General features: G+C 41.3%; 1 protein-coding gene across 4 annotated transcripts; it reads right to left on the reverse strand.

Moving 5' to 3' along the window:
* Window positions 1-551: 551 nt before the first annotated feature.
* Window positions 552-2,264, reverse strand: LOC145052958 (mediator of RNA polymerase II transcription subunit 15a-like). Of its 4 annotated transcripts, XM_079000903.1 has the most exons (5): window positions 2,078-2,264; window positions 1,808-1,917; window positions 1,361-1,475; window positions 1,093-1,181; window positions 552-808 (listed from the first exon to the last, which is right to left on the reverse strand). In XM_079000903.1, exons 2-4 carry the CDS (start codon window positions 1,894-1,896, stop codon window positions 1,128-1,130), a joined length of 258 nt encoding a protein of 85 aa, XP_078857029.1. In that variant the 5' UTR covers window positions 1,897-1,917; window positions 2,078-2,264; the 3' UTR covers window positions 552-808; window positions 1,093-1,127. The 4 variants fall into 4 exon arrangements, with proteins under 4 accessions (XP_078857029.1, XP_078857031.1, XP_078857028.1 ...); XM_079000905.1 differs by lacking the exon at window positions 552-808 and having other exon boundaries at window positions 864-1,181; window positions 1,808-1,899; XM_079000902.1 differs by lacking the exon at window positions 552-808 and having other exon boundaries at window positions 864-1,181.
* Window positions 2,265-13,893: the final 11,629 nt, after the last annotated feature.

Below are 13,893 nucleotides of genomic sequence, written 5' to 3' on the forward strand. Positions count from 1 at the left end.
TTTGGAAGAGTAGTATTGGAGGTTCATTGCAGGGTATGTAAACCATATCAACACGAGTTTAAGCGGTCAGACAAGACAAATGGTGTAACATTTAATAAGCTGAAATAAATTATGACAATTGCCCCTATCCTTGCGATGTCAAACTTCTCTCAAATGTTTGTGTTGGAATTTGATGTGTCCAATTTTGGTGTTGGGAACACACACCTAACTGCGTATTTCAGCCAAGTCTTGGGCAGTCGGAACAAGCTGAAACCCATCTACGAGAGAGAACTTATAGTAATGCTCTTGGCTTAATTCGAAAAAAACGACTTTATGGGTTTAGCCAAAAAATTACTTAATGTATCAAGATGCAAACTCTTTACCTATTTACCCTTCTTCTCTTTACCTCTCATGTTGAAATTGATGAATATTGTTGAAAAATTTGGAATACAAGGCTAAAATTATCATTTAGTCTCGTTCAGAAGGTTTATTCAGTCTAGAAAAAAAAAATTCTTTATATACAAGACTTTATCTTATCAACATAAGCTTTAATGAGGAAAAAAAAGAAGAAATAACCCCCAATTCTTGTCCCCATTAAGTTAAAAATCAAAGAATTCACATCAAAGAAATTAAAAGGCACGACGTACGTATGTTTTCTAGAAGGTGTTGATAGCGAAAAAATTCCTTCCAAAAGTCATATTTATAAAACTAATGGCATAAAAGATTAAATGACAATCTATCCGGAAATATTATTAGCAACAGAGTTTGACTTTTGTGATCGAGTCTCCATGCTCAACATCTTCAAGGATATCTTTCGCAAATAATCAAACTACAAACCAAATTAATTAAAAAAAAAATTAAATTTTTTTAGGTCCCAAAGTAGCTGCTAAAAAAATAACATTTCATATAAACTAACTGATAAGTTAGCTAGACGATATAAAATGACATAGCTAAGTAGCTTTTTAAAAAGCTAGCTTATAAGCTACTTTTTGTCTTGCCAAACATATCAACTTAAAAATCAATATACATACTATCTCTAGGCTTTAACCCTACAAAAGTCATATTTATAAAACTGATGACATAAAGATTAAATGCGACTGTATTTGAAAATACCACACTATCAGCACAGCAGCTATCATGGGATTGCGTCATCTATTTTCCAAGGTCTGCATCTTCAATGATATCTTGCACAAATAATCAGACTGCAAACCAAAAAATTGAAAAGATTTAGGTCCCAAAGTATCATACAACATATAACAAACATGATATCACATCATTCATCTATTTAATTGAAACTACTTCCATATGTACATAATGTCCACTAACCATCAGCAAAAACTACAAAACCAAACAACATAAGCAAATAGAGCACAAAACAAACCGGGCTTGTCGCAACAGTAAAAATCTTCTCTTCAAACCTCACAATTATTTTTTCAAGTTCTTTTAATGCCTCATGTCCAGAGATGGTGGTGTAATGCCTCTTCATCGCATTCATTCTACATAACATTAACATAACATGGATCAGTGAGAAGATGTAGTAGATATTTTAGGTAAAAATTCAACTATCAAATTGCTCGTATCCATATCAAGCAATGTAAGTGAAATTGCAAGTATCAGGAGGAATAAGGAAACAAAGGACCAAATAGTAAAATTTAAAACCAATATAATAAGAGACTTTTAAGGCTACACTATTATCCACAAAGCCCCAATAGCTAACATCATCAAAGTTAAATTAAGAAGGTTAGCATGATCAAATGCTTAAAGCACACAAAATTAAGAAATTTAAGATGAGGATGTGAATGGTAAATGGTAAATGGTAAATACACACATCCTGTTCACCATCCTTTGACGTGAAACAGCTTTCACCTGAGACCTCCAATTACCAGATTCCAGAGACATCAAATTGCTCGTATCCATATCCTAATTGATAAAATAGAACTGCATTTATAACAATCAGAAATTATCGAATAATATTTACAGAAGAAAAGTTGCAGTAAAAATTACGTAGATGTTTCAAATTTACCAACCTACAAGTCGAAAGCTTAAATTCCTGTATGAATGTGTTAAAAGAGGATCAGCGATTAAATAGCGTACATACCAGACGGATGCCTAATTCTTGGAGATAGGGTTTTGATACTCAGCGCATATCAAGATTATAGACGTCGTCGTTCTTTCGTCCTCTCTATCTGAAACTCAAATTCCAACAATTCAAAAGTAAACAATCGAGTATAACAAGAGATTGAATCGAGCTGCGTGTAATCGGGCGCTAGAAAGAGTCAACATGCATTAGTATTTGTCAAACGTAGACTTTAAATATTAGATTTGCCCAAATATATATTTTTAAATAATTTTTATTATTTAATAATCTTTTTAACATTTTAAAATCGTTAAACTTTAAAATAATAATAATAATAATAAATGAATAATAATGCCCCTTACGTATACATTACATATAGACGGACCATAATACTTTTAATGGGCGGATCTTTTCAAGGACTAGGGGTTGTGGCTCCCCCCCCCCCCCCTCCTGATTTTTTTGGCATTAATAGTCATTATGCTTTAACTTTATACATATTTAGTTCAAAAATATAAAATTTTAATTATGGCTCCCCTGTTCACCAATTTTTATACAAATTATGTTTTTGGCCCCCCAAATGAAATATTGAAGCTCCGTCACTAATACTCTTACATTTTCAAAATCATGGAAATACTTCGTCATGTCATGTCTTTCTCATGATCGTTGGTTGGTGTCTTGTCGTCTTCCTTTTTGTCTCATGTTACTTTCTTCTTCTAATCGCTAATAAACACCTTGATAGTTATGCATTTTTCCTTTCATCCTCTTCTTTATCGCAACAGAATAGACACCTATACGTTTGAAATATCGAACTCTTGAAACCCTTGTATCAAACTATTAATTTCTCAATTCCCTTTCCATTTATTCCCTTCATTTAGGTACCACTCAAAATCACATGCTTAATTTTGATTATGTGAAGTTGCGCTTCTAGTTCATTTATATCACATTTCACTGTACATTGGTGTTGATTTGGTACATATATGATGTTTTCAATTTCTTATGTTTTGTGCTTTACATGAAAATATCAGTGAATTGGAAGATGGAAAATTTGAAAGTGCATAAGAGATAAAAATAGTACATTATTAATGTTGGTAGCGAGACTAAAGTACGTTGTCAATGTTGGTAGCGATATTAAAATACATTGTTATTTATACTACTTGTATTTTCTAATCATGTTTCTTAATATTATAAATATTATGTAGTTTGTATAGGAAACAACCATGAAAGATAGCAAAAATACCTAATGGGCAGTAGGAACATTCACAAGCATAACTTTTATGCTCACAGTGGATGATTAATGCTCAATCGGCTGACTTAGTGTTAGAACTTAATGAAGTACTTGCAAAAAAAGTCTAAACCTCAAGATCCAGCAAAAACGTGGATTTGTTTTTATTATTTGATCAAACTTTTAGCTGAAATTGGTATACCATGCAATTACTAATGTGTTGAAATTGGCAGGTAAGATGCTCTCTCTCTCTCTCTCTCTCTCTCTCTCTCTCTCTCCTATTGGGAAAATTTTATTTTTATATTTTATGGGTTTATGATTTTAAGAGTAATCAAAACATTTGATCTTTAATATCAAGTATGGTATGGTAGGACACATTAAATCAATAGTAAAAAGTTTGGTTAGTGTTGTTGTTCTAATATTTATATTTTAAAAGTGAGAATTACTTAAATACATGTTATTAAATTTATACAATTGATAGCCAATTTGTAACATCCCAAAAATCAGGGGTAAACATATCATTTTTAATATAACTAGAACATTGATACCATTTAATTCAAACAATCAAATCATAGTCAATCAAATCGTTTATCAGAGTTTATCCCAAAATCATTCATTGCGGAAATCATAGGTGTGTGCACTGCGATCAACCCAAGCTCTTCCTTTCCAAAACGATGATACCTGAAACCATAAACAAACATGTAAGCACGAAGCTTAGTGAGTTTCCCAAAGCATACCATTCACACAAACCACATATCACATATCCTGTTAGCTATAAAAGTTACACACATATCATATATATTGTTAGCTATAAAAGCTACCATATATAACGTAAGCCCTGCATACATAAAATCTGTAATAGTGTCATGGGCTACCCCACATGGTCTTTACCTAGGACTGCCATGGGCTCCCCCACATGGTCTTACATCCAATGCCATGGGCTACCCCACATGGTCTTTACCTAGGACTGCCAAGGGCTACCCCACATAGTCTTACATCCAATGCCACGGGCTTCCCCCGGGGTCTTCCCTGCAAATACCGTATATAACCAAATAGCATATCATGCATCACATAAATATCTACACATAACACGTACATCAACCTTTAAGGATGTCGTGGATACCCCCAGGGTCTTATACCATTGTGTCATGGGCTACCCCACATGGTCTTCCATGCAAGTATCACAAAGACAACTAGCATAACACATAATTACCAGCATACCACCTAGCATAAAGCTAACTATCATATCACACAACATAAGATGGGCCGGCCTTGGTGCCTTAGACCCATTGGTATGGTGAGAAGACTCACCTGTAACTGTTGGCTAAAGAAATAAGATCACGCTACTCCAACCACCGACACGAACTCCTCCACTGGTCAACACCAAATAACTAAACTCAATAAATACCAATAATTACCAAAATACCCCTATAAGTCAACTGGTCAACTCTTGTTCAAAGTCAAAGTCAAACTTCCTGACTGACTCTACTCGCCGAGTCAACCCGCTAACTCGTCGAGTCTAAGAATCTTTGAGTCCCATCCTGCTCAACTCACCGAGTCGTCCCTCAACTAACCGATTCACGACTCGACCAAAAAAGGTTAGGGTTCCATGACCAGACTCACCGAGTCCAAGAACAGACTCGCCGAGTCCAAGGCAATCTTCAACAGACTCGCCGAGTTGTTCTTCCAACTCGCCAAGTTCATGCACATATTCATACAACTCGTCGAGTACACTCATGTGACTCGCCGAGTATCTCCAGTTCTCAATCCATTCAGAGGCTTTTCAAGCCATGCATGGGCTCCAATCCATAGTTCTACCCTTCTACAAGCTATCCCTCACGTAAAGTTGCAAACTTTACGTGATACCAAGGAGACATAAGCCCAAAACACACTAGGGCTTGGGTTTTAGACAAAGGGGCTTTACCAACAACCCAAGAACTGAAGCTTTATGACATTCAGAGCCATCATGAGTCTAGATCTGGAGCAGCAACCCCAGATCTAACTCCCAAATCCGAGATAGGTCTCAAAACAAGGTAAGGGACTCCCAAAACAGCCACCAATGATAAACCAAAAAGGAAATAGCTTAAGATAAGGCTCCTTACCTCAGATATGTGCCCAACACTGATGTAGATCACAGATCTATACAAGCCCTTGATGCTAACTTCCAATTTCTCAAGCTCCTTCCACCAATTTCCTCTTCTAAGCCCCCAATCTCCTCAACAATGAAGCCTCACACGAATTTTGGGGTTTCTGGAACGCAAAGGGAAGGTAAAGAGGCTGAAGGAGGAACATAACATTCTTTATATAGGGCACAATGTAGCACCTGGTTCCTGGTATGTAATTTAAACTTAGTATTTTTGCATTTTTTTTTATCTAGAACTCGGCGAGTTGTAGGCCCGACTCGCCGAGTAGGGTCGGGATATTGAGCACGTTTAAGTTGGCGACTCGACGAGTCCATATCCTGGACTCAGCGAGTCCGCCAGTCTGGAGGAAACCCTAATTTCAAGGGGTTGCACCCTATTTAAACGTCGTTTTGTGCCTCATAGCGCCCCCCATTGCGTCTAGAACACTCCCTCTCGAAACCCTAACCCCTCTTTTGGTATTTTAGGTGCTTTTGGTGAAATTCCTTGAAGTTTTGGAGAGAAGAAGAAGGTAGATCAAGAGGAGAGGAAGAATGCCCAGAATCTTTGTGCCATTTTAGAGTTTCTAGAGGTATTAGACTCGAAACCCTCTCAGTTCCTTCATTATTATCTCATTAAGAGCTTATGATAGTCATTTTAAGGCCTCTTCTAGTCTTGATCTTTGAGTAATGAGCTTATAGTGTTAAGGGACTTCAGATCTAGGCATGATTGAGCTCCAGGAGCTCGGATCTACTGCCTTTATGGAGCCATATTGCATGAAAGCCCTAGAATCTACTCTTTTAGTGCATTTTGAGCCCTAAAACCTTCATTAGTGTTTATTTACACGTAAAGTTGGAAGCTTTACGTGTTAATCAAGCCCTAAGAACCCAGATCTATGAATGGAATGCACTAGATTCAAGCAGAATCGAGTATATAGTAATTGCATGCATGCGACTCGGCGAGTCGAGTCGCGAGTCCCCGATTTTCCCCTTTTGAGTTATGCCGAGTGGGATCAGTGAGCTATAAGTGGACTCAGTGAATCGGAAGCCAGACTCAGTAATGGAGGGACTCGGCGAGTCAATGCCCTGACTCGGCGAGTCCAAGGCAACCTTCTTGCCTCAAGAACAGACTCGACGAGTTGTTCATACAACTCGGCGAGTCACAGACCAAAGTGTTCATCAGATGAAGATGAACTCAACGAGTTGTTCATACAACTCGACGAGTCGGATGAAGGACAATTGGATATCAGTTTAGAAAGAGAACTCGTCGAGTCTATGCCTAACTCGACGAGTAGGAACGGGAGTGAGGACAATCGACTGGATAGGGACTCGACGAGTTGGCGAGCCAACTCGGCGAGTCAGGTCAACTGGAAGTTGACTTTGACTTTGACTCTTGACTCGGTAAGGGGTAAAATGGTCATTTTACCCTAAGAGTAGATGTCAGTTTCTGACTAAGTGTTTTGTGGGAATTTTAGTCGGAGGATTTCCGGAGCAGTAGCAGCAGCAGTTAAAGGATTCCCGCACAGTTCAGCAGCTACTACGAGGTGAGTTACCTTCCAGTAGCGGTAGGTCTACGACCACAATACCGGCCCACCAATATGGATCGTATGCTAAGATGTTTGTCTTTGTGATACTCATATGTGTTGTTGCTACTTGATATGTTGTATGCTAGCGTGATATGATATGTGATAGTGATAGAGTTCGGTTGTTAGGACCGACGGGTAGGTTAGGCACCCCAAATATGCCTAACAGTATGTTATGACATGTTTAGCTGCTAACATGATATGTTAAATGAGATAGAGGTAGTAGGAGGGGGAAGATTCCCCGAGGTTTGGTTGTTAGGACTAAAGGGTAGTTAGCACCCTAGAATGGCTTGACATAGGTAGGCCAGCACCCCAGAATGGCTTGACACAGGTAGGAAGGCACCCCAGAATGGCCGTACGGGTAGGTCGGGCACCCCAGAAATGTCTGGCAGTATGTATGTGATATGATTGTATGGTATGTGGTACGATGGGGGAACTCACTAAGCTTCGTGCTTACAGTTTTCAGTTTTGGTTTCAGTTACCTCTTCAGCGAAGGGGAAGGAGCTGGCGCGGTAGCGACACATCATACACACACACACACTTTGGTTTCCGCATTATGAGATGTTCTGGGATTGTACTATGACATTATTACTATTTTCATGTTTTGGGTTTTCAGACACGAGATATGTTTTATGAAATGATATGATCGGATGATGTTTTACTACAAATGTTTTACAAACTACTGAGTTTAAATGAAATTTTTGGGCGTGAAAATTGGGTCCTTACAAGTTGGTATTAGAGCCCTGGTTTGAGGGATTCGGACACACCCTCAGGGGTGTCTGAACTCAAATCGAGGGATTAAAAGATTTTGAAAAAAAAATGTTTTCTAAAAGTTAAGTAAAGAGTTTTTAAGAAAGAACGAAGTGTGTGATGTGCGCGACCGGCCGAGCTCAAGTAAGTATTCCCCAAAGTACCCATACAAGTTTATGTTACGTTTATCAGTTTCAGTAGAACAACATGCTAGAATAGGACTAAGGATTTAGGAGTGATGCCTTATGTTCCTGCTTTATGTGCTTCAGCTTATGAGAGTTGCATGCTAGTATTAAGTAGATAGTAGTAGGATAGCCTATTCGGGTTATGCCTAGTAGTAGGAGCTTAGCATTGCATGTTAGTGCAGTTCTTGTTATGAGGATATAGTTGCTTGAGATTGTTCTCTTTTGTCCGAATGTTGTTGCTTTGTGCTATGTGGGCCTTAAGTGATGGGAATTAGCTGTTAGGTGAATACGTTAAGTCACATGTGACCAGGGTTGAATAATCTAAGAGTGTTGGATTTGACCCTATTGCGTAGCTCTTGTTCGAGTCCTAACCGTTGTGGGGTGAGTCCCTTACTCGAAGGATTATCCGAGCCTCGTTGCATGTGGTTGTATTCAGGTAATGGCTAATTGGCATTACAAAGAGACCTTCGGTAGCTGAGGACTGGGTTGGGTGGAGTCAGAGGTTTCCTAGGGTAAGCCTAGGATAAGAATAGCAGAGATCAGCAGTGGGAAAAAGGGATCTGGTGGAGTCAAGGCAGTCCTTGAGGAAGGTACGGATAGATGTGGAAGGTAGTATGGGCCCGTACTACTGAAAGCAGAGGATCCATAACCGAATTGAGAAAGGCTAAGACAAGACCGGGGAACTTGTATTAGATGTGATCCCTTTAGAGGTATCAGTAACACTAATGGTTTCCTGTATGAATTGTAGAATGGTGGTACTACGTCAGCGGCCAGCGATTGGCAGTTCTGGAGAGGGATCGGGTTCGGGATCAGGTTCCGAGCCAGCAGATGAGAGGCTACGCAAGTTCATCGCGTCATAGATCACCAGATGCATCCTTGAGTCGACTCCAATTATCTCCGGGTCAATCAAGGAAGGGATAGTCGAGTTGATGGAGGATCGCCTCTGGGCATTCAGGAGCTACATGGCATCTGGCCAGTCGGGATCTCGCACATTGTCCTTTAAGGAATTCAGGGGCAGTGATGCGTCGGATTTTCACGGGGCGAAGGACCCCATAGCTGCCAGGCGTTGGATTGCAGACATTGAGTCTGCACAGTTGACTAGCTTCTGCCCTGAGGGGTCGAAGGTGAGGTATGCAACAGGGTGTTTAGGAGACCGAGCTAGAGATTGGTGGGAGTCCGTCGGTGACTCGTTGGGAGCCTCGGCTGTTGAGGCTATGACCTGGTCGGACTTTGTGACCAGGTTCAGGGCAGAGTTTGCACCGGCTGTTGAGCTTCAGCAGCTGGCCAGGGAGTTCCTAGATATGAGGCAGACGACGGAGACTGTGGCGGAAATCACCGCCAAGTTCCGGGAGAGGGCGTTGTTGGTGCCCCAGTACGCGGGTGATGAGGATATGAGGAGGACCCGCTATCATGACATGCTACGAGCTGATATTCGGGAGCATGTTAGTTTTTCAGCTTGCCCTACCCTGGACTCTATGATTGCCAGGGCAAGGGAGATGGAGATAGATCTGGAGCACATCCGGAAGAGGAAGGCAGAGGAGGGGCAGGTTACGGGAGGGGCTTCGGGGAAGAAGCCGAAGGGATCAGATGGTAGGCCGAAAGGCCAGTCGGGACCGGGCCACTGCAGGAAATGCGGTAGGCCGCATGAGGGGGCATGTAGATTGGGATCTTCGGGCTGCTATAAGTGCGGCAAGGCGGGGCACTTTAGCAGGGACTGTACTGCCCCTGCATCGGTTATTCAGACGTTTGAGTTGTTGTGTTTCCACTGCAACCAGAGGGGCCACAAGAAGGCCAATTGCCCTCAGTTGACAGTAGCATCAGCGCCAGTGAAGGCGCCAGCTCCAGCGATCCTGCGGATCACTGATGGTTGGCAGGGCAAGGTAGAGGCTCCAGTGGTGAGGAGTCAGGCATTCCAATTGACCACCATGGAGGCACGCGCTGCAACCGATGTGGTGACGGGTATGAATTTTTATTTATGCTATTATGATATGCTGCTGTGATTTTGATATTATATGTGTGTGCTTTGTTTAGGATCGTTCCATGTGAACGGTATTCCAGTTCAGGTATTGTTTGATTCGGGCGCTACCCGATTGTTTGTTTCTCTCGCGCTCAGCAAGAGATTTTCTGAGTCTTCAGGTATGTTGGATTGCCCCTAGATGTAGAGATTGCAGATGACCGTTCGGTGCGAGCATCGATGGTGTTCCGAGATTGTGTGCTGAGGTTATTTGAGGAGCGTTATCTGGTGGATCTGGTTCCCATACCTTTGCGGGGGAACAAGGTTATTATCTGTATGGATTGGATAAGCCCCAATGGGGCAGTGATCGACTGCGCGCAGCAGTTGGTGCGGATTAGGACCCCAAGTGGGGGAGAGCTGGTGATTCAGGGCGAGAGGCCGCAGCGAGGACCAGCCCTATGTTCCCTAGCGAGAGCTAGGCGTTACCTCCAGCAGGGCTGCGCAGGTTATGTCGCGTATGTTATGGATATCGGGAGGTGGGTAGAGCGAATGTGGGCGAGGTGCCAGTAGTTCGAGAGTTCACGGACGTATTCCCCGAGGAGCTGCCTGGGATACCTCTAGAGCGTCAGGTGGAGTTCAGGATCGACCTAGTCCCTAGTGCGGCTCCGATAGCCAAGGAACCCTATCGGTTGGCTCCTCCTGAGATGCAGGAGTTGTTTACGCAGCTGCAGGAGCTGCTAGACAAGGGATTTATTAGACTGAGCAGTTCACCCTGGGGAGCCCCGATTTTGTTTGTAAAGAAGAAGGACGGGTCGCATTGGATGTGTATAGATTATCGGGAGCTGAATAAGGTAACGGTGAAGAACCGTTACCCACTCCCGAGGATTGATGACCTCTTTGACCAGCTTCAGGGAGCATCTTGGTTCTCCAAGATTGATCTGCGTTCAGGATATCATCAGATGAGGGTCAGGGAGGAGGATGTGCAGAAGACTGCGTTTCGGACGCGTTATGGCCACTTCGAGTTTGTGGTGATGCCCTTCGGGCTCACCAATGCCCCTGCTACATTCATGGATCTCATGAACCGCGTGTGTAGACCGATGTTAGACCGGTCAGTGATAGTGTTTATTGATGATATCTTGGTTTATTCCAAGACGCAGGAGGAGCATGAGGAGCACTTGCGGGAGGTGCTGGAGACCTTGAGGAGGGAGAGCTTGTACGCCAAGTTTTCCAAATGTGGGTTTTGGTTGCACGAGGTGCAGTTTCTTGGGCACCTTGTCAATCAGAACGGGATTTCAGTAGACCCGGCCAAGGTGGAGGCCGTAATGAGATGGGAGGTTCCGAAGTCTCCATCAGGGATTCGGAGTTTCCTGGGATTAGCGGGCTACTATCGGAGATTCATTCAGGACTTCTTCAAGATAGTCGTACCCCTGACACGGTTAACCAAGAAAGCCGTGGTCTTTCGATGGGGGCCTGAACAGCAGGCAGCGTTTGAGGCTCTGAGACAGAAATTGTGCGAGGCGCCAATCTTAGCCCTGCCAGAGGGCGTAGAGGATTTTTTGGTATATTGTGACGCATCCATTTCAGGGTTGGGCGCCGTACTGATGTAGAGAGGGCATGTCATTGCCTACGCTTCGAGGCAGCTGAAGCCTCACGAGGCGAACTACCCGACGCACGATTTAGAGTTGGAGGCGGTGGTCTTCGCCCTCAAGATTTGGTGACATTACTGATGAGTTTTGGCCATAAGAACATCCTATGTGCTCATGCAAACCCTAATGCTTGGATCTAGGTTTCTATATTGTACATGCAATTCATCCAAGACTTTAAACACTAGATCTAGCATACAATTAATCAAATTAACTTATGAATGGGGTTTAGATCTTACCTTGATTGTTATGTAGCAATAACAATCCCAAATCCTCCTTGTAATGACTTTAGAAAGCTTAGAGTCACAAATGTCACTCCTCTAATGGTTTACAAACACCAAGAGCAAGAGGATGAAGAATAAGGAGATAGGAGGCTGCTCAAAACGTGTGAAAACCCTAAGGAACAAGCTCACCACGTTTTTGAGTCTCAAGGGTCCTTTAAATAGTGAGGCTATTAGGGTTATCTAACAAGGAAACCCTAATTTGGATGCTTAAGCCCTAAGCAACCCATGGACTTCCTCCTTAGAGGCCTAGGACGATTTCCAATGGGTTTCTCCATAGAATTCGTCCACCCCTCTAATATGGAGTCCATTAGCCCAATATTCAACTATCACACAATTGACAGTTCTAGTCCCTTAAGTTTAATTAATGTCTTTTAGCCACAAACTTAATTCTTATTAATTCTTGACTAATATTAATTAAACAATATGATTTCCCCTTTAATATACTATTCTCATAATATATTAATAAATCATAATTAATCCTCTCTCTCTCCGTAATTCATCCTATCAAGTGGCTTTGGTGAAGGCAACCCAAAAGGACCATGCACCATCGGGTCAAGAACATACCAAAATAGTTATGGACTTAGACACCAATCCAACAGTCTCACACTTGGATAAGTCTAATAACTATTCTGCATATGACTTCAGATCCTGATCTGCAATCGTAGCTTTCAAAAGCCGCTGTCAACTCTGATCTTATCAGATACGCGTGTCCTTTAGATAAGGGATCATATATTCCTCCATTCAAGATATCGTATAGATATGAGACATGAACTTAATCATTCTCTCTATACTATTTCCCGGATTCCGATTTATGACGACTGACAACATACTACAATTGATCACATCAAATTAGTCCCGGCTTGGCCAAGCGCTTAGGTGCCATCACTAAATCATCGAGGGGCCCAAAGATATCGTTTTTATCCTACTTTGGATAAAAGGAATGGGTAAACTTTGACTCAATGCTCGCTTGCACTCACTTACCGAATCACACACAACAATATGTTTTATAACACCAAGTTACTTGTGCGTTTACATATTATCAATGTGCAACCGACTCGCAAGATACAACTCACACATCTCGGTTTCAAGAATATAAGATGTTATCGTCTCACCAATCACTCGTGATATAATTCATGAAGTGATCCAAGTGAGCGTGGGTTTAATCCAATGTTCAAATCATATTCATAAGCACTCATGAACGTTGCAGCAAACAATTGCTTATGTCTAATACACTTTAGACAATCCACACACCAATTCACGACAATCTTCATTCATATCTACTTCCAACATATGAACGACTGTGGCCCGTTCGAATAATTTTACTGTTCTGAACCAATTAAATTATTCAGGAAATCAAAACATGCAAAGTGAAACACAAGAATAATACTAATCACATATGGCCTCAAACCTTTGAGTATAAATAAAACACCTTTTATTTATCACCATATCGATTACTCATTATTTGTTGTTTCTGGTAATCAACTTCTTACTTGAATTATTACTACATTCGTCCCATGATCTTAGCATGCACACAATGTTTACCTATGGTTCTTACTTTGTGAAATAGATCAAATGAACACATTTGCAATCATACTCATTTCACAACTCCCAATCCTTATCACAAGTGTAAGAATATCAAATTCTTGCTACTTATAGAATATGCTAGATTCTAACATTTTATGCAATGATCCTTTCGTAACGTCATAGCACAAAAGTCACAATGACTATTGCCAATGAAATTACAAAGTCCTCTATTTGAGATTGTTACAATACAATTCCATAGACGTGATGTCTCTCACTCAAAGTACATTCCTTTGAACATCCTTTTGCATAAAATACTCTAATCTAGACATAGACTCTCAATATGGAAACATTTCCATATTTGCCATATGACAACTCATTCTTAATAGAATCTTATCTATTCATAATAATGTCGATATGGTCCATCCAATATCATACTTCCAACTACTCACAAGCGACCAATCCTCAGCGAGCTTTGGATTGTCCTTTGATAGTTGTCTAATTATCTTAGTCAAAACCAATTCTTGTCCTTTTTCCCTCTTAATGCGCTATACATTTGGAAAATTTTAGAATGGT

Source organism: Lactuca serriola, chromosome 5 (genome assembly GCF_051521515.1).
Source record: "Lactuca serriola cultivar US96UC23 chromosome 5, Lser_US96UC23_V15, whole genome shotgun sequence".
NCBI lineage: Eukaryota > Viridiplantae > Streptophyta > Magnoliopsida > Asterales > Asteraceae > Lactuca > Lactuca serriola.

Excerpts from the sequence above, each read along its gene's own strand:
- LOC145052958 (XM_079000903.1), bottom strand. The coding sequence starts at position 1,896 with ATGGATACGAGCAATTTGATGTCTCTGGAATCTGGTAATTGGAGGTCT. Across the intron at positions 1,476-1,807 it reads CAAAGGATGGTGAACAGGAT|AATGAATGCGATGAAGAGGC; the intron begins GTGTGTATTTAC and ends AATGTTATGTAG. Across the intron at positions 1,182-1,360 it reads TTACTGTTGCGACAAGCCCG|TCTGATTATTTGTGCAAGAT; the intron begins GTTTGTTTTGTG and ends TTTGGTTTGCAG.